Genomic DNA, 19,963 nt, shown 5'->3' on the forward strand with positions numbered 1-19,963 from the left:
TTCATGGATTTGCATTATCTGAAAAAACTCTGTCGAATGAATCAGAAGAATATAATATTTACAGGAAGAGAAAGTTCTCCCACAGCTCTCGTTCTGAAATGCCGCTCAGCCGTGTTTTAGTACTTTCTTGGAAATTTACAGTACAAATAAAGGGACACGAGTACAAGTACAAGTTAGTGGACCATGAGTTGAGATTGTTTTGTCAACTGCTGCTTTCAAGGTTAACAGTGAACGGTCAGCCTGAGTTCTGACTGTGACGGCTGAACGAGCTTCTTTCACAGCCATCTTCATCTGCTGATGAAGACCATGTGATGTGGTCAAAAGCCCTGAACGAGCTCATCAGTGGACCTTGACATAGGTTTGTTGGCTTCGAAGGTAAAAATGAATTGTCGACGTGATGCATGTTGTTGTGGCCCTGAACACGAACTTCTCCATCACGACAACACGGACCTGAGAGCACAGGACAGGTTCACATTATTCAAGTCTGTCTTAAATCAGCGGCCATGAGCGCTGAGAGTACGAGCCGTGAAGAGGTGCGCTCCAAAGTTCAGCAGCAGCTAACGAGTCTGTGAACGACGGCTTGCCTTTGTTCAGCTCTGCCCACGCTGAGCATTAACAGGACCATCATTAGATTTACATGGTCCTCGTCTCTTCTGGATGATTGATCTCACGTCTCATTCAATCCTCCTTCCAGGAAGATGTAGAAACTGTGTCATAATCCAGACAAATCACAGCTCAACGCTTGTTTTTCACCTGCAGTCTGTGGATCTCCAGACTCATATTTATTCCCTCTGGTGTGTCTTCATGAGGTAAAACCATTGGATTCCCCTCGTTAGCAAAATCATAGACTATTTAAAACGTGAGCGTAGTCTCTGTGACGCCACCCACAGGATTCTGAAGAGCCGTTATGAAGTTCAGTGGTTCAGCCGTCGCCATCTTGGCGGTGTAAACATTCACGTTTGTCATGAACAGGGAAGTTAGATCTGAAACTGTCTTTTGTAAAAGGCTGTAAAATGCTTGTTTCTGCTGTAAAGCTGGGCCTGTTAATATGGGGGTCTATGGGAATCGACTCGCTTTTGGAACCGGCCTCACGTGGCCTTTCGAGGAACTTTGGAGTTTTTGGCTCTTTGATGAGCGTCCGTGCTGTCCTTCGGTCAGTTCCATCTCAGATCCATAATATTATAGTTAAATATAAAAGTTAAATAGTCAAAGTATCAGTAACCTGACGTCCACGACAAGTGAAAGTCCTGGAGCAAAATACACACTTTAAGTATCAAAGTACTCCTTTAACAGGTGATGCTTTAACACTCAAGCAGCATTTTGGTCTCATAAGAGGAAATCTATAACAATATTTGAGAATCTGATGTGTTTTCTATGGAAAATCTCAAATATTCAATCTGCTGAGTATTTAGCAGCTACTTAAAATAAAGTCGAATAAATTGAAAATACTCAAATACAGGTACCGTTACAGTACTTGATGAAATGTACTTAGTTACTTTCCACCACTGTTTTAATTTGTCGGTTAAGATTTTGCTTCCAGTCATTTTTACTGTAAGTAAAAGTACTGCATTCAAAAGTGTAAATATAATGTAGAGAATGTACTTAAAGTACTTAAAGTAAAAGTACTCCTGTGTCAGTAAAGTCATCCTGTCAGAGTGTTTCTCTCTGCTGTCGGTGGATTCATGTTCCTGCTGTAGATGTTTCAGCTGGAGCTCATTGAACTCCTTTATATCCTGTTGGTGCTTTAATCTTCATCAATGCTTCAGATTCTAGAAGATCATCACATGTCTGCAGCGCGGCGTCCTGTGAGAACCACGTATCTCCAAAAAGTCTGATGAGCTCAGAAAAACAGGCTGTTTTCAGCTTTGTGACGATGATTTTCAGCTGATCCAAGAGGCTTTTTAAAGAGTTTATTGAGCTGAAGAAGAAGAGAAGGAACTCTTCATCCTTCAGTTTATCAGAAAAACTCAAATTCTCCAAATTTGAAGACAGGAAGGGCACAAACTGTAAACTGTAAAGTAACTAAAGCTGTCAGAGATGTGGTGGAGTTGAAGTAGAGCTGAGTACATGTACTCAGTCACCGTGCAGCTCTGGCTGAGGACACTAGGGCCGCACGGACTCCAGCCTGCAGGCTCCGGCTGAACCGAGAAGGTTAAGAAGTTCAGGCCGACTCCACCTGAAGGGTCCAGCCGTCGGTACCTGAGAGAGTCCTCGCAGCTCTGCAGCTCTCCTCACACACCTATGAGCAGTGAAGGCAGCCCGAGCTGCTCCATCGTTACGCTTTCACACTGAAGGATAAAGCTCCGAGGCTTTAAGACATGAGCGGACTGTCAGCAGAGGAAAGTGCTTCATTCCTCAATGGACCGCCAAAGGTAGGAGCTGCCTGCGGGACCGAGGCGCTGCTTCGAGCCTGCAGGCAGAGCTGCGACACGAGCGACTTCTGCACCTTCGTCAGCCATCATTTATTAAATAATCAACGTGTCTGAGGTCCTCATTCAGGCTGCACACCCAGACTAACGGCGCACGTGTTATCTGTCACCTACTGCTCATTAAGGAGCAAAAAATAAATGAACCAATCAATCAAATCAAACGAACGTCCATGATTGAACCTTAAAGTGCAGAGCATGGACCACAGTGTGTGCAGTGATTGGATGGAAACATCTTAACCGTGAAGCCTGATGTTATTTTCATTTATTTTTTATCTGTTGTATCTCTGGAAACATGTTTGCTTCACTCTTTCAGCTCTTTGAACTTTACGTTTTTAAAGAAAAGTTCAACTCTGACGCTCCAGAAAAGTTTGTTTGGAGCGCAGTTTGCAGTCTTTGTGCTCTTAATGATGGTTTACAGTGTTGACAGAGTTCGTGATCATGGCTGATTGATGGCACTCAGCAGAGCTGCTGGCTGTGCAGAATGTGGCGGTTTTAGTGGTTTTCCAGGCGGCCGAATAGAAGCTGCATGTTTGGAGTGTGGAGACAGATGTGGGGGGAGGTGCACAGCTGTGAGGTGAACTCTGACCTGTCACTGCAGGTGTATCAGCCCGCGTGCTCACCTGAATGCTGGCTCCTCGCGCAGCAGCTGAACGTGTGAGGCCCGCCACCAGGGGGCTGTCTGCAGTCTCAACAGGAGCTCAATGAAGACTGCTGAGCGCGGTGAATAAGATCCACACGGACAATAGTTTATTTAAAGGCAGCACTGAAACAGGTATTTAAATCCTTCAGTACTGCACAAAGTACTCCATTACAAGTCAGGTTCCTGCGTTGAACATGTTCCTTTAGTAAAAGTACAGAAGTATTATTCAGAGAATGTACTTCAAGTTCAAAAGTCAGAGCAGTCACTGCAGCAAAGTGTTTTACTATAAAATACCATATTATTGGAGTACTTTCATGTGTACTCTTCTGCTGGTGGAGCGAATTTAAACTATTTTACACACTGTTTATAAGTTTAATGAATTATGATTTCTAAGCCAATCATATGTCCTAAATTGTAAAGTAACCGGTAACTATAGCTGTGAAATGTACGACATGAGTACATGAGTACACCTCTGACATGTCGTGGTGTAGAATTATAAAGTGGCAGAGACACTCAAGCAGTACCTCAGCATTGAATTAAGCTCAGTGCGTGAGCAGATGTACTTTCCATATGGATGCTTTCCTTTGCACAGAGCTGCTCTTGTGTGGCTTCTCCTCCTTCTCGTGGTACACTGGGGTCACAGGAAGTGTTGGGACAGCTTTTCCAGCTCTTCCTCTGAATGCATCTGCCTCGCGTTCAGCTCTCTTTGGCGCCGTGCTGCATGTGGCCGAGCCGTGGATGGAGTGATCGTACTGAAATCATACGCTTTGCTAAGATCCCAAACCTGGACGCCAGCCAGGCCTGCTGGTACACGCAGCGTCGAGGTACTTCTCTGAACATGTTGAGGAGTAGATAACACTGTGTAATAAACACGGGCGTACTTAAACACATGCTATAATGTCCTGACAGATGAACTGAGTCTATACTGAGAGCCATGATCCGCTGCTCCATGTGACGTGGACGAAATATTTAACAGCTCTAAAGTTAGATACGAGATCAGTGCAGCACCACTTGATGATACAGGACACTTTGTAAAGGGTTTATACATTTCAACCAAAGGTAGAAATATGTAATACATTATTAATTAATGATTTATTGACCAGTGAGAAGTGAAAATATGGATGAAATATTTCCAGCCACAAAAGTGATAGTTTATTAGAGAGAATGTTCGTTAACAGTTTATTACACCATGAACAAGCCGTAAACACAACACTTTCAAAGCCATTTAAAGCTGCTGTTTGACGAGTGTCAGCTTATCCGAGCATTAATCATGAGTCACGTTTGTGTCCGCTTCATGTCTGTTTGCTGCTGAGCCGACGCTGCACAGCGTTTGGCTGAAAATGGCGCCGATCAGAGCGCAGAGACTGAAACACATAAGGCTGAGCTGACAGGCGCTCTGCAGAGCTGCGCTGCCGTCAGGTGACGCTCGTCACTACAAGTGGCCCCTTTGTCATCATGTGATCCCTTGCTGACACACACTGACTGCAGCATGTTTTAAAAGGGTGAAGACAAAGCTGGAGCCTCGGTGGAGGCTAATGGTGGCCAGTAACTATGGCCGCCGCGTACTCGGGCCTGGCCACGCCGATCTGTCGGAGGTTTCATAAGAAGAATCACCCATTCATTCCTAACTCCATCCTCATTTCACTGCTGCCTGAGTGAATGAGTGACTGAGGATAATGACTGTTCTACATCCCGGCGTCGTTAAGAGGCTGTCAGACCAGTTTTAAGGCTTCATTCAGTGACTATTGAATATTTGTTATTTATTCACTCATCGTTTTCTTGTATGATATTTGCCTGTTTCTGGACAGACTCTATTGTTCTTTAAGTATCTTCACATGCCTCCTCGAGGGGTCATCATGGAATAAAGAACTTAAATAAATCAACTTTAAAAAATAACATTAACCGTTAGACAAAGTGAGCAGGTTGAGGACGTCAGCTGGGGCTGTGCTTTGGGCGTTCGGTCACTAACACCTCTGGAAAAGAAGATTTGTAAGGGCAATCAAAATAAGACAAACTCTCCGCTCTGGTGGGATCTGCTCCGTTTATTTGGAATTTATGAGCAATTTATAAACCAAACGAGATATTTAGGAAATAATCGACAGATTAACCGAGGATAATAAATCTGACGGTCAGCCGCAGCCGCTCTGTTTCCAGCCTGAATCATTCTGTGATCCTCCACAACAAAACGCTCGCACAGCTGCATCGTTCATGCAAAACAAACTCATATCTGAGCATCTTTAGCAAGAAATCTATAAATATGAGCCAAAAGAGAAGGGGGGGGGGTTTGGACAGTAAGTGGTTTTCATCAAGCCCCATTAGCTTCCTTTGACAGCATTATGTCTAATTCAGCAGAGTGAGGCTTCAGATGACCCCTGGAGTCAGGAGCGTGGCCTCCAGGGAGATTAGAGGGTCATGATGGAGAGATGGAAGTGATATAATGTTAGAGGGAGGGAGGAGGGAGAGGTGGACCGTGGCCAATCATCGACAAGCAGCATAACTGAAGAGGAGAAGGACAGATTTGATGAAGCCAGTTTCCCTCCACAGGCCTGAAACGCGCGCATGTCTCAGAGGACGAAGCCGGATGTGAAGACAGAGGTGATGAAGAGCGGCCAGGTGGTTTAGTCCGTTTATTGTCTTACCCATCAGTCCGGCTCTTTTCACGGACGCGCCGGCGGGTGGTACAGCCCACCAAGGCTCCGCTCACCTTCCGTCCTAAATATGACATCGAAATCCAAGATCCGACGGTAGCGGAGGCTGAGGAGGGACCGGATTCACGGGACGCATGAATTAAACAATCACCAACGCCACCTCACGCCCCCCTCCCCCCAATAACCTCCCCCTTCATGTGCTCGAACGGAGGTGTGTGGAGGAGAGAGCGATTCGAGCCCGCAGCCGATGCCCGGAGAGCCGCAGCCTGTGTGCAGGCGGCTGAGGACGACAGGAAGGTGGTACCCAAGTGTCGCTGTTTGTTATCCGGGATCACGCTCCGGAGGCGCGCCGCTGAGGTATGGGCTGCGCTCCCAGTATCCACGTCTCTCAGAGCGGGGTGATCTACTGCCGAGACTCAGACGAATCCAACTCCCCCCACCAGACCACCACCATCTCTCAGGGCACCGCGGCCACGCTGCACGGGCTCTTCATCAAGACCGATGCGGCCGAGACCATCCCCTCCGTCATCACCTACCAGAACCGGCACTCGCGCAACAACTCGTACCGGGATCGCAAGGAGAACAGCGGCGGACACATCCGCATCGAGGCCGAGACGCAGACCAGCCACACCAGCGTCAAGGTACGGTACCCAGGGGCGCGTTTCAGGGGGGCGAACACGGCGCAGAGGCGCAGTCACATCATCATCCTCCTCATCATCAGCGGGTCGTGAGTGAAAAGCACACGTGAGGGAGGCCTGTCGGTTGGTTGGTTCGGCACCAGAGGAGGCCCGAGCCTTCCGCTGGGCTGCTTTGATCCTAACAATGAGCACAGGTCAGTCAGCTGCTCCATCAGCCCCTGCCTGCAGCCATCATGCCCCCTGTGAGCTGACTGATCTGCTGCTGCTGATCGCTTTGTTTTCAAAGATGAATGTCATTAATGACAGCCAGGCCAGCAAAATCAATGCTTTACTCATCAAAATGCTCCGCAGTCAGTCGCAGATCTGAATTATTTGCCTGTCAACAACATCACAGCTGCTTGTCCAGTAGTCCTCCTGCAGGATTTTTCCATTTCTTCCTGTAAATATCTGCTCAGTGATGAGTTCAGTGTTTACATGCTGCCTGGAAATGCAACATCGGGCTTGTCGTAGTGAAGCGTCACAACTTGAGCAAAGAACAACTTTAACACTTCCAGTCTTCCTCCTCGCGGTTTCCCTCCTCAGAGACGAGCAGTTGGTTAGTTCTTAAGCCACAAAGCTCACCTGAAAGTGGCTGAAGTTGAAGGATCATCTGTGGTTTGACAGCTGGAGTTCATCCGTCTGTGCAGGGTTCTTTTATGGCTTCATGAGGCTCAAACTAGACCAGTTCAAACTGGGAGATGTCTGATTTAACCTGAGAGATCAGCCATTCAAGAATCACTAAGCCATAAAGGTCAAAGTGCGTTTGTTTTGTTTATAGCTTATTAAAGTCCCCACGGACGATGCTGCATGGAATCAGCTCTGAACTTGGTGAATTGAACTTCATTAATAGGCTCAAGGCTCAACCTTCAAACGCTCCTCAGGGTGGAGGAGGAAGAAGTTTCATGACAACTTTGACGCACAATAAAAAGTTTGTTTTTGTTCTGTAGCTGTAGTGATTAAATGTCTCATTCCCACGCTCATGTGCTCCGCTCCCCAAAAAGTTCATGCTCTGAGGACTTTGATGTGATATTTCAGTTGGTTTTAACATCTTTTCGTCCTCTCAGCTCGTAGTTTGGGACTAACGCCAGCAGACTGACGCTTGGAGCTGAAATCAAAGCTCATCACACGATTCAGCTCCGTTCTGAGATCTAAAGTGACTTTTGATTAAGAAAACTGAGGTTTCAGCTGCAAACTGATGGTTCGGCTTCGTTCAAGATGAATGTGACCAGCAAACAAATAACCTGCACGCGTCTCATCGTCCAACACTTACTGGACAAGCTTCAAGACATTTCTGGACATTTTCATATGCATGCGTAGATGTGCAGATAACAGTGTGAGCGTGTAAATACAGCTGTCTGCAGGCGACGTGGTTAAATCCATCACTGCGTCTTTACACATTGCTTATTGATGCCGTTAAAGTCGAAAATAAGAGCTCACAAAGCGACGTGAAAACAGAAAATGTGAAATTTTGGATCATAACCATGAAAATGTTTCAGCTGTCTGTCGTGAGCAAAGATCAGAAAATCAGAAGTTAAATGTTGGTGTGATCTGAGATCTTTAAACGGTGGCCCCTGAATTTGAGCCCCTCAGCTGTCAGTTTGGATCCAGCCCATCGTGAAGTGACGTGACTGCTGGGCAAAGACGACAGAGAATTTTAACGCTGCGCGATACAGCTGAAAAATGACACTTCATCAATCACACGAGACGTAATTATCTTAATAAAGCAGCCTAACGAGTATCAGTAAGCCAATGAGAAGTGAGCGAGGCGCAGAGCGGCTGGCTTCACCATCGGTTCTCATCCTCGGTATGAAGATCATAAAGTTGTCTTGTCATGAGGGAGCATGTGAACAGATACTCCTTCATTCTCCTGATGGAGCCCCAGAGGATGTAGCTGTGTTTTCTTAAGTCATGTAGCAGATGATCATGTCATCAGACCCTCAGAACAGATTAACTCATTCAGGCCGAGACAACATTTGGGCGATTGTGCAGAAGAAAAACGCCCTCGTGCTTGAATTGTGACCTCTTTTGTATGATTCTTGGTGAAATATGCTTCTGAACTTTTGGTTTTTGGCATTTTGTTGATTAAAATATGTCTAATTGATATAAGCTGGCCTGAGCGTTTGGCCTTTGCAGAGGCTCTCATGCACTTTAATTCTCACATTTCCTTATTTTTTGGCCTTTGCTCGCCTCCTCTGGTCCTAATATGGAAGAAAATTGGCACAATATGAGTCATTGGATTGAATGAAAATATTTAGTCGCTCGAACAGGAAGTTTCTCATCAGCAGCTTGAATCACAGAACACACTGCGGCAGTTTGATAATATTTTGATCCATCGATTTCATATTTTTTAGAGATTTGTGTCGTTTACTTAGGGTTGCACAGATAGAGTGTGTGTGTGTGTGTGTGTGTGTGTGTGTGTGTGTGTGTGTGTGTCTGTCAGCAGTTCCTTCCCTCAGTTTCCCTCTATCTGACGACTGCGAGAGGATCAATGATACCATTTATCATTAAAACCATCTGCCTTTCCCTGCAGGATCTTGATAATCAGCCATGGTGCTGATCACACTCTTTTGTGTGTGTGTGTGTGTGTGTGTGTGTGTGTGTGTGTGTTTATATGCACAAGTCGTTTGTTTACCCCTCTGGTCAGTATGGCGGCAGTGTGAACAGTTGCATGTGAGGGAGCTGATCCCGGCGGCCCGTACAGACGCCCCTGCAGGGCCTCTCACACAGGCGGCGACTTATAAGAACGTACAGATGAGAGCGCGAAGAAGCGCTTTCTCAGCGTCGCCGCTCGCTTCCAAAAGTTCCGATTTCACAGATCCCGTGAAGTCTCTCAACACAGCGAACACAGTTCTTCAAAGCTGATAAAAGCTTTGCACAAAGTGTCTTTATTAGCTTTTTCTTTATTTGTTTGTTTTTGCAAAAAAATTGATGATAATTGAGAAAAGAAAGAGAAGGAGAACACAAACAGGACAAATTACGAAAAATAAACCTCCAGAGGATGAGATGAGGTCAGTAACAGAGAGCCGTCTGCTCGATGCTCCTCTGACACACAGCTGATTCGCTCTGACAATGAGGAAATGTTGCTCATTAACGACCTGATACTGACAACGTGTTTCATTAGTTTTCCACTAAAGTGAGAAATCTAGAGCAGCACACAGCTTTTGTCTGTTCTGTTCAGGCACTGACGGTTGGGCTGATGTCAGGGAAAGATTATGGTCTGTTCTCACGCAGGTCTCGCCTTCACCTCGACCAAAGGGCTGCTCTTGCCTGGACGTGAACCCTGAGCTCAGGTGTCACACTCGACCACCTCCTGCAGCTCCAGCAGACGTTAATAATGATGATGAGGAAACTTCATTTGTTAAGTTCCTCTCATGCAGGGTTTACAGCTCAAAGCGCTTCACAACAAAGAACTCACGTGCACAGAGTGAGCTTTACATCCAAACTACAGAGTGGACATAAAAACATGAGATGGAGATGAAAAGGATGAAAAAGAAAATGAAGACGGTGAATAAAACAAACAATGAAATCTTAAAATCTCGGTAAAATAGAGCAGAATCAGGATAAAGGTCTGATCTGAAGAGCTCTTCTTCTGCTGTTTCTGCTTTCTGTGGTTCTCAGACGCCACAGGATCCTTTTCCTTCTCACCACGTTGACTCATCCAGGCAGCGCTTACGTCTGTCGGCACGATGTAATTATGACTGCAAATCAGTTGTATATAAATGTAATTTCTGGGACTTGGTTCTGGCCAGCGTGACGATCTCTGGTTAGAGTTTACAAATCTCAACAGGTAGTCAAAGGAAAGAAACACTGTCAACGAACAATGACCAAGACAGAGTTTAGAGAAGAGGCCATGTGCTCTGATCTGCCACTCTCAGGTCACAGTTACTGCACATGAGTAGACACACAACCCGTGTCCTCCGCGATGTCTCCAGAGCAGGACAGGAGTCGCATTCTCTCACGCATTCACGTGATTATTCTCAACATACAGTGATCCTGATTATTGATTATTAAAGGACGTTTTCAGTTTTAGCCCTCTTGGTGTGGACGCCGTGTGAGCGGGGGTGGAGGAGGTGGGCGTGTGAGCGCAGGAGCGTCATCCGGGCTGTGAAGTGGAAAATAGTTTGAGCGTTGGACTGGGACGACTGTTTACATGCGAAGACGTTCCTGTAGGTGTGTGTTTACATGCGTGTTATGTCACTGGAGCATGGTCAGGATTTTTAGGACGCGCCGTCATATTTCTGCTCTTTCCTGGTCGTTTGGAGTGATCGTACCAGGGAGGGTGGCAGGATTTGGGGGAAACTCCAAACCCTGCAGCTGTCGATCAAATGGAATAAATTAATATTGAAAGCGTCGGGCAGGATTAGCAGGAAGGAGTCACATGAGTGAGGAGAAGTGTCTCTGTCAACAGTGCTTTTTGTTTTCCAGGAGCAGAATCAACAGGTCGCCGTCACTGCAGCTCGAACGCGCTCTGATTCACAGCTTTGGCCAAACTCGACTCTCCGGTCCAGCTGATGAGCACGACTTTAAAGTCCGACCGACGGCAGAAGCGTGCAGCACTGAACACTCACGATGACAGATGACATTTAGCTGCTATGTCTTAGCTTAGCATGCTAACATTTGCTAATGAGGACTACACATAAAAACGCAGCTGAGGCTGATGGGAACGTTGTTAGCTTTGCAGGTCATGAATCAAAGTGGACAAATTAGAAGTTTGAGCTGACGATGGAGCTAGATGAAAAGAGAAGGGCCCAGCGTGCAGGACGAAGGGGCAGAAATGGAAAATGATGTTCATCATTGTGTTTTCATTAGTGTGTGATAAGAACAGTGTTTCTGTTGGCTGAGAATGAGTCCTTTATATCTACAGAAGGAGCGTAATTATTGGTAGTGCAACATGAAATTTGAAGGTTGCAGCTGAGAAACACGCTCACATGACAAACTTTCAGGCCACGTCCAAACATCACTTGATCCGTGTGTGATTATCTTGACTTCATCCTGTGGAAAGAAGTCTGAAGGAAGATAAGCGGAGCAGCGTGCAGACTGAGGCTGACCTCAAGTCCACGCCGGCGGCACAGAACGCCACCTGCACGCCAGATAAGACGAGGCCTTGTTGCAAGGACTGATTCAGAGGAACACGCAGGCCTGCTGGTAACCGTGATGAGTAATGTAACACGACGACAGCCGACCGCTCGGTTTTTATCTGGTAATGCACAAAATAAATCGAACAGCATTTCACTGGATACAGAGGAAAGTGACATAATGCACAGGATCAGACGCCTTGAAGGCCACAGTAACGTCTCACTGTCTCATTTCAGCTTTCTAAACACTTTCAAAGTAAGAGCCCCACACACGGACCCTCTGTCACTTACCCAGAATGATTAGACGTTGGCCTGGAAGTGTAAACAAGCCTTTCTGTTCTCCAGCTATAATGTAAACCAGCTTGTCATCCTTATAATCTAACATCATTGTAAACAGTGACAACACCTTCAAAAGAATACATTAAACATACTGCGGCTTTGTTAAGTTCAGTGCGTTCTGAAGAATAAACCGTTGTGCTAAATGTGCAATGAGACGGTGGAGCGGGCCTCCGCAATGAAAGCCATGTTTAATCTGTATCATAACACTGTGTGTACACTGTATGCAATGACATGATGTACCTGGGCCCTTGTAAGTAATTACGGGTTTATTTATACAGCACCTTTCAAAGCCAGCGTTACAAAGTGCTTCATGCAAACAAAGACGAGCTGAAGCGAGTCCAGGAGGGAGGCAGCACACGGCTAGACGAGCTCCACAAAGTTAGCCATCAGTCGGACGTTTTCAGACTGAGAGGCTGCAGAGGGACAGACAGGAGGCCAAGAGCTGGAAGGGACAGGTGCATGCTGGGAGGTTTGGCTGCGACACAGTGCGATGCACGTTTTAAGATTCAGTGTGATGTTCGATTCTGTCCGACGTCCATCACAAAGAAACGTCCTTGAGTCTGATTAGAAATCACAGACTCTTCCTGTAACTTCAGAACTTGCCTGACAATCGCGAAGTTTTTAGCTCTCGTCAGTACTAAAGTAACACGGTTGTAGTTGTCTGTTCATCTATGGGTACATGTGGTGCAGAAGTGGCTAATAGCTAATTCGGCATTCCTGTAAAGGTGCCAAAATGTGAACTAATAGAGGGAATAAACAGTTAAAGCTGTTGCCCACAGCTAACTGGCTCTTTAGTTATGGCCCAAATCTCAGGCTGATTGTCCTCCAACGTAAAGCAGAACGAGTGTCTTGATTTCGTGTGTGTGGCTCCATCATTTCTAAACTTTGGGACATTTTTCTTCCTTTTTCTCCCACATTTCTGATGGCCAGCGTCCCTCCGCTGTGGTTGCTGTTACTTCAGTGCACAGTCATGATCTCACTTCTTCTGGGTCTCTGCTGTGAAAGGCAACAAGCGTCAGAAGAGTGGAAACACAAAACGTCCAACTTGAGTGCGTAGTTTATATATTTAATAAGGGGAACTCCGCCGATTTCACACATAAAGGTCAGTTTACTACAACTCAGCCTGTGAAAACAGCTGTATGATGTCAAGTCTGAGAAAATAACCCTGATTATGTCATCGTGATGTCATCAGGTTTGTCTCATCCTGGGCTGAGAACATTTGTAAGTCTGCCGTGCAAACTGGAAATGTAGTTTGAAAGATGCTGTTTTCCAGGCAGGAAGGGCTCGTAAAGGAAGCCGTCAGTGGCATTATGGGAAACGTAGCTGCAGCTAACCGTTATTTAATGATCAACTGGTCCGCCCGCCGTTTTTGCAGTCAACATACATTTACACCGTCAAAAACACGAGAAACGCTTCAGTTTTCTAAGACGACACCATCAAATTTCATGTTGTCTGATTCAATATTCAGTTTAGTTTTGTAAGAAAAAGCAACAAATCCTCCTTTGAGACGCTGCGACTGTCAGATGTTTGGCACGTTTGACTGAAACGAGCCTCTGCTTTAATTCCTCTTTCCTCTCTTTCCTCCTCCTCCTCATCCACCTCTCTGCTCCAGCTTCATGCTGCCTCTGCCTCTTTGCTTTCAGCCTTCCTCCTTCTTCTCCGCTCGCATCCATCTTTCTTCCAGCATTCGTCTTAACTCTCAGACGCTCTTGTTTGTGTACTCCTTCACCTGTTTCCCCTTCCTGTATTTCCGCGGAGACCTCGTCAGCTGATGGTGCCCTGTGACAGCTTCACCCAGCGCTTCCTCCATCATCCTCCAACTCCAAACTGTTCTCTCAGCACTGATTGCCGAGCTCTTCCCGTCTCTGCCGCCTTCCTTCCTGTCCTGGTTCACATCTGGCTGCGTCATCCTCAAGTACAACAGAATTAGTCATTTTCTCGTGAAGCCGTCCCTCTGTAGAGTGTCATGATGCTGTTTACAGGGACTCAGCAGATGCTCCTCGTCTGTCTAACTTGGTGGATGTCTGGTTCCTCGCCCCCTCAGGTCGTCTCATACTTGTTTGACCTCCTTCCTCATTTGCCCTGTTCCACCTCAGAAAGATGGCTGCCAGCACGTCAGTGATTCCTGCTCTCATAGCTGTGACGTCCACCAGCTCGTCCTCATTTCCAGGTCATCAAGTATGGACGGTGTTTTCTCAAGAGACAAGTAGGCGACATGTCTCATATAGACTCACGAGGTTCCCCTCAGCATCAGCGTGTGGTTAACCTTGTTAGGTTTGGAGCGAAAACAGCTGGTTTGGGTCAGAGTAGTTCAGGATACGTCAGGTTTTGTCCTCCCTCTGCAGGCTCTGAATGAAGATTCAGCCCAACTTTCAGATGAAAACCTTTGTCTGTGATGAACTTATCACTTTCTTCAGCTGCTCAGCAGTAAAAGACGGATTTGTTTGCATTGACAGCGTCCAGACATCACAAACAGCCTTCACAGCAGCAGTAACATTAATCCACAAACAGCAGATAGAAAAACACTGACGGGAAACACTTAACTGCACTTTTTAAAGTACATTTTGCTGATCATACTCTGATACTTTACTTGCAGGATTTTTACTTGAATCAGAGTATTTTCACAATTTTGTGTTCGTGCTTTTTCTGAAGAAAAGGACTTAAATACTTCCTTCATGGCTGCATTTGAATCTGAATCCGACGACTGACGGCCGACGGACTTCATGCACCCACAGAAAAACAGTCCTGATGCAGAAACCAAAGTGTGTGTGTGTGTGTGTGTGTGTGTGTGTGTGTGTGTGTGTGTGTGTGTGTGTGTGTGTGTGTGTGTGTGTGCAGGTTTGTTCATGCATGTTACCCAAAATTAGGCTCATTCTTCAAGTGTGGCGCCCACAAGCTCTTGATGACGTTCGCGGTGCGTAGAGGCTCGTTGAGGCTGGATGTGGCTTGCGGTGTGTCCACCTTTAAGTCTAATTACCCCCGACAAATAATGCTGATGTGCGGTTGAGTCACCAGCCCTCGTCCACCTCCCTGCTTTAGTCACGCCGCGGCTGCTGAGCGGCTGCTGAGCGGCTGAGTCGAGGTTGTGCGTGGCGTGCATTATTACCAACCTCGTGCCTGTAGTAGAATTACCTGAAATCCCCCCCTCCCTCTTTCTTGAGCTCTCCCCTCTCCGTTCTTGTGGATGCCTCATACATATTTTTCTTCAGATAGAGTGAGACCTTAATCTGGAACCTTCCTCTGCGGGTTATGAGTGTGCGTGTTTACGAACAGAAACCACAGATTCGAACAAAGGATGAGGAGCAATGACTCACCGGCACAGAAATAACTGGATACCTGATGGTAATTCCCATCAGGGTTATTGTGGCGTCCACTCCACTGTGATGCTGCACGATACAGTGCAGCGCTGAATCATTGAAGTGCGGTGAAAGCATGTGTGTGCATGCATATGCTCAAAGGATGCACATGCAGCCGAGTCGCTTGCTCACAGCAGGATGACGCATGGCGCTAAGAAGCCTGCGCGCACATAAACAGCACTGAATGTGATGCTCCTGCAGAAGGATTATGCAAGTAAACCTGTGAGTTCAATCTGTGACTGGCTGCTAATACCTTCTAAAGAAGTTTGCAGCGGACAGGTCTGCTCTGCGCTGCTAATGCCACAGACGACGAGGCCAGCTCAGGATCTGCACTAAAGAAACACACATTTGTTTTCTTTCCAAGCCTGTTGATGTTTCACTGAGGAAATACTTGTTTGTCTTGTTGCTCGATGGACTTTTAAAGCAGAAAGAGGGAAGTAAGAAAGAAGGTTTAGGGTGGTGCGACACAGGCAGCTGGTGCAAGAAACAGCAATATGCCAGTATGCTGCTGGACGTCAACGGTAAAATGGTAAGAAGAGTTGGCAGCTTCCTTTGCTTCGTTTGTGTTCAGGAGCTCAGTTTGTGCTTGTGTTCACGTGGTCTCCTCTGCTGTTTGCAGGTTTCAGCCACAGAAGAATGTGTAGGACCGATGAGACTGACTCAGGAGCCAATTCAGGTAAGAAGAACACAATCGTGCTGCTTTAAGTCTGCTTTTGAGGTTGATTGTTAATCATTCGTTTCATCTTTGAAACATCAAAAAACGCCCAGCAAAACTTTGCAGAGCCAACAACACGTCTACGAAGTCCGAAAACCCCAAATATTTAGCTTCCAATGATACGATAAAGAACAATAATCCCGCCATTTGAAAGATGGCTGAACAGATTGATTAGCATTAAGCTGATTGGTTGTTCTTCAGTTCATACATTAATCGTTTCACCTCTGCGTCAAAGATGATGAAGATTTCAGTTTTTTTTTCTGTCTGTTACTGTCTGAACTTCAGCTCAATCACAGGATCTCCAGCATCTGACTGAAGAGCAGATCTTAACACTGGATCAATGCAGCTCTCCCCGGTTGTTTATACAGAACTGTTTATATAAACCAGAGCCGTGCTGCGTTCAGGTCACGTTGGGATTTTCTGCATTATGATCTTTCTTCTTAAAAAAAACCCAGTCGCCCCAACGTCTGAGTAGTAACTTGGCTTAAAGTGTGTTGAAAAGGGTTTTTTTTTTAACCTAAACATGTTCCACCCACAATCCATACTGCACCGATGACCCATATTTGCTGAGCGTGCTTCCATCGGCTGAACATTCAGGGCTTTGAGATGCTGCATTTATGTAAAAAGTCCACCTCAAGCCTCCTGCAGACACCTCGTCTGTACTCTGTGGTGTCAGCTCTGCTGAGATCTCATCTTCCTCGTCAAGAACTTGGGAATATTGAAGGTTAGTCAGAGTTGAGTCAGGGATTGTCTGTGCTCATCCTCTGCGTGGGGATTAGGCCATGTGCTGCTGAGATTTATCCTTATGTAACAGAAACTCGGAGCTGCTGGAGGTTACAGCCGGTGGAGATGCAGGTATCACGAAGCATTCCTCTGTTCTGGCAGCTTCCGCCGCAGGAATCAGCTGCTTTATTAGGTGCTTGTTTATTGCTTTGATTTAATTTGCTTCAGTTTGAGCCGCGCTGCCTTGACCGATCTCCAGGGGTTTCTGGGTTCAGCTCAGTTCCTGCTCCAGTGCAGTGATGTGAGAGGCCTGGCACGCCGTGTTCACCATCCCTTCACCCTCCTCCTCCTCGTTCACCATGCCAAATAACATCGCACCAGGAATCTGTGGCAGCGTGCGGGCAGGTGGAGGGACCAGGGGCTGTATTAAAAAGGCTCCTAAGACCTCATCTCACATCCCGTAAAACCCTTAAACTGCTCTCCCGAAGCAGCCCGGTAAAGCAGCACCTCCAGCCCTCTGCTGGATCCGTGACCTCCCCTCCTCAACTCCTTCCACAGGAACAGAGAGATGAAAAGCGAGCGATAAAATCTCTGCAGGAGAGAGTTATATACAGTGAGTTTTCCTTGACATTTACTGTTACTGCCTCGCAGCCCTGGAGAGTTTCAGCCTCTCCAGATGCCTCCTCCTTCAACTCATCTGATGATTCACGATTCCCGTGTTTTACTCATGAGATTAGCGAAGGTGAAGTAACACGTATGTTTGTAGATTCCTCATGTGAAGCTGCTGACGCTCGGTCAGGACCCCTTTTTCAGTGTCATTTTCCAACGTGCGGGGCTCCGCGGTCAAGTTAGCAATAATACGTGTAAAATGACTTTCAAAATAAAGCTCGCTGAGAACAATAATAAACACACGGTTCACGTCGAGAAACAGCCACACTTTTGTTTAAGTTGGGGCACCAAAACTGCCTGTTTAGGTTTGGAAAAGATCATAGTTTGGTTTAAAATAAGGTCGTACTGTAAATGCTGTGTATCAGGATGAGATATGTAGAACTTTCAGTGACTGCCAGCGCTCAGAAAAGTTACATGAACGTTTAATTAAACTCAATCAATGAGTAGATCAACAGTAAATCAATTGGCAGAACATTTGTTAACTGTTGGCAGAAACACCATAAATGTCCAGATGATTGAACAAACCACTGATAATTTTCCACCGATGATTGAACAAACCAAGAATTAAGTGAGAAGATGATCTGCAGATCGAACAATAATAAAAATAATGAGTGGCTGCAGCCTCGAGACTCGTGTTTTGAGTTATTGTGGCCACTTTGTGAAAGAACACGGCGTCATAAAACTCCTCCAGAGACGAAGCACGGCAGAGGAAACAGCTGGAAGCTTCCTTCAAAGCGTTCTGTTGTCAACAGCGTCATAAAACCGTGAAAATCTAAAAATCACCACAAAGGTCTGTTTTGGTTCAGGCTGGACGTTAAAGGGTTAACGGCTTGATCTGTATCGTAGATGATTTGTAGCTCAGTAAAAGACGTAAAAGATTCTTTAATGATCCAAATTCACATGTTTTAGGACACTTCCGGCACAGATTGCACAGTGAAGATGACGTCCAGTGTCCGGCCTTCACGTTTAGTCTGTGAGGTGTGAAGAGTCTTAAAGCCTGACTCGGGACCTCAGCGGCCCTCCTATGAAAACAACCTGATTGGCTCAGACTGATTTGTGCTCCCACACAGATCAAGTGCTCAAAGCCAGTTAGCCCAGTGACACCTCTCTGTGTTTGGGACTCTCCCAGCGTTAGACGGCATCTGGCCTGGTTGTGCAAACATGGCGGATTAACCTCTGAACTCTGAAGATGTGAGTCAGCTGGCGGCAGCAGTCGGAGATAAAACCGTGCGCCCGCTGAACGCTGACTGGACGTGTTTTCATCCAAACCATGAAGCCAGTGAGTGACTGCGGGCTTTGTGTGCTTAAGTACACGTATGTCAACATTTAGATGGTGTAAGCAGGCAGCTGCGTGAACATGCAGGCAGTGAGTTACGTTCAGGGACGAGCGTCTAAGACAGACGTGATGTTGGCGTGACGGAGCGCAGCCGTGTGCGGGGTTGAAGACCCGCGGCGCCTCCTGCCAGGGCTGGTGACATATTTGGGTGGCAGGTCAGAGATCCGTGCAGCCGGCGGGCGTCCTCCCAGGGTCGGCCGGGTCCTGTGCGTGTGGAATTTCACATGTCAGCACCATGGTTACACAAAGCAGGTCCAGATCAAAGACTGTGGACCTTTCACAGGCTCTCACCAATACCAGCTCATCTCTGCCCTCTGCTTTTACAGCTCCCTCTCCTGCCGCTCTCACCTGGGCTTCTCCATATTCTCTGTCCGTCCTGTGTCCAGCTGTGCAGCGCTGCGTTCAGGTGTCACTCTGACCGACTCTCTTTCCTCATTTTAAAAATAAAACCCTGATTGGATGCTGCGTAAAGTGTAAATTGAACAGAATGTGATCACCTGCTGATCCTCTCTGACCTAAACTCAGTATATTTAATGTTTTTCCTCATCTGCTTCACTGATTTCTGTAAATATCTGTTATTGTGAGTCTGAAGCAGCAACACGTTTCACAGACTGAAAGATGTGGAACGTTCCAAAAACAGCTGTTTGGAACATTCCACAGGTAAACAGGTGAGAGGATCATGATTGGGTATGAAAGGGGCATCCTGGAAAGGCTCAGCCGATCATAGAGGATGGAGCGAGTTCACCACTTCGTGAACACGTGAAGGATGAAGGACATGAACACATGAAGCTGCTGTCAGTGAACAGTTTGATTATTGATGATTGATTCTGGTTTTATACAGCTTCCCAGCGTCTCTTCCTTTGTCGGGGTTGTTCTCACGACGTGTGGGGAGGCTCTTTTTTCACCCACCCACTCATCGTCCCCCCCCCCGTCACTCTATCCTTTGTTGTCCTTGGTGGGAGTCGGGAGGTGATGCTGCTGCGAGGCAGAGCTGAGCTCTGTTGCTTCTGGCTGCAGACCAGCTGCGTGTGTGCGCACATGTGCCTGAGAGCATGTGTGTGTCCGCCGTATGCGTGCTGCGTCTCCTCACGCTGTACCAGAGGTGCTGGTGCGTTCGTGGTCAAAGCTCAGCGTGGGATCAAAAATCCACGCTCTGCAGGCTGCATGTGTGTTGGTGTGAAACACAGCTTAATAAGGAGGAGACATTTTGACGTGTCCCTGCTGCGGTCTGCTCAATCCAGTTTCATCCATTCTTTATTATTATTGTTTATCATGGAGGGAGCTGGAGTCCATCCCAGCACGAGCACGAGGCACAGAGGCCCCTGCACAGGTTGTCAGCCAATCACAAGGAAAACA

At 46.7% G+C, this 19,963-nt stretch overlaps 1 protein-coding gene across 3 annotated transcripts in view; it reads left to right on the top strand.

Moving 5' to 3' along the window:
* Positions 1 to 2,310: 2,310 nt before the first annotated feature.
* The window catches only part of pde8b (phosphodiesterase 8B), a 37,099-nt gene continuing 19,446 nt past the window's right edge, over positions 2,311 to 19,963 (top strand). Inside the window, exons 1-2 of one of the 3 annotated variants that reach the window (XM_076757815.1) lie at positions 2,311 to 2,372; positions 15,784 to 15,840. In XM_076757815.1, the coding sequence (XP_076613930.1) occupies positions 2,319 to 2,372; positions 15,784 to 15,840 (111 nt within the window). In that variant the 5' untranslated portion in view covers positions 2,311 to 2,318. Of the gene's footprint in view, positions 2,373 to 5,638; positions 6,359 to 15,474; positions 15,694 to 15,783; positions 15,841 to 19,963 lie in introns of those variants that run through there. The other 2 variants (XM_076757814.1, XM_076757816.1) reach the window with 2 other exon arrangements.

The sequence above is a fragment of the Chaetodon auriga genome, chromosome 19 (genome assembly GCF_051107435.1).
Source record: "Chaetodon auriga isolate fChaAug3 chromosome 19, fChaAug3.hap1, whole genome shotgun sequence".
Lineage (NCBI taxonomy): Eukaryota > Metazoa > Chordata > Actinopteri > Chaetodontiformes > Chaetodontidae > Chaetodon > Chaetodon auriga.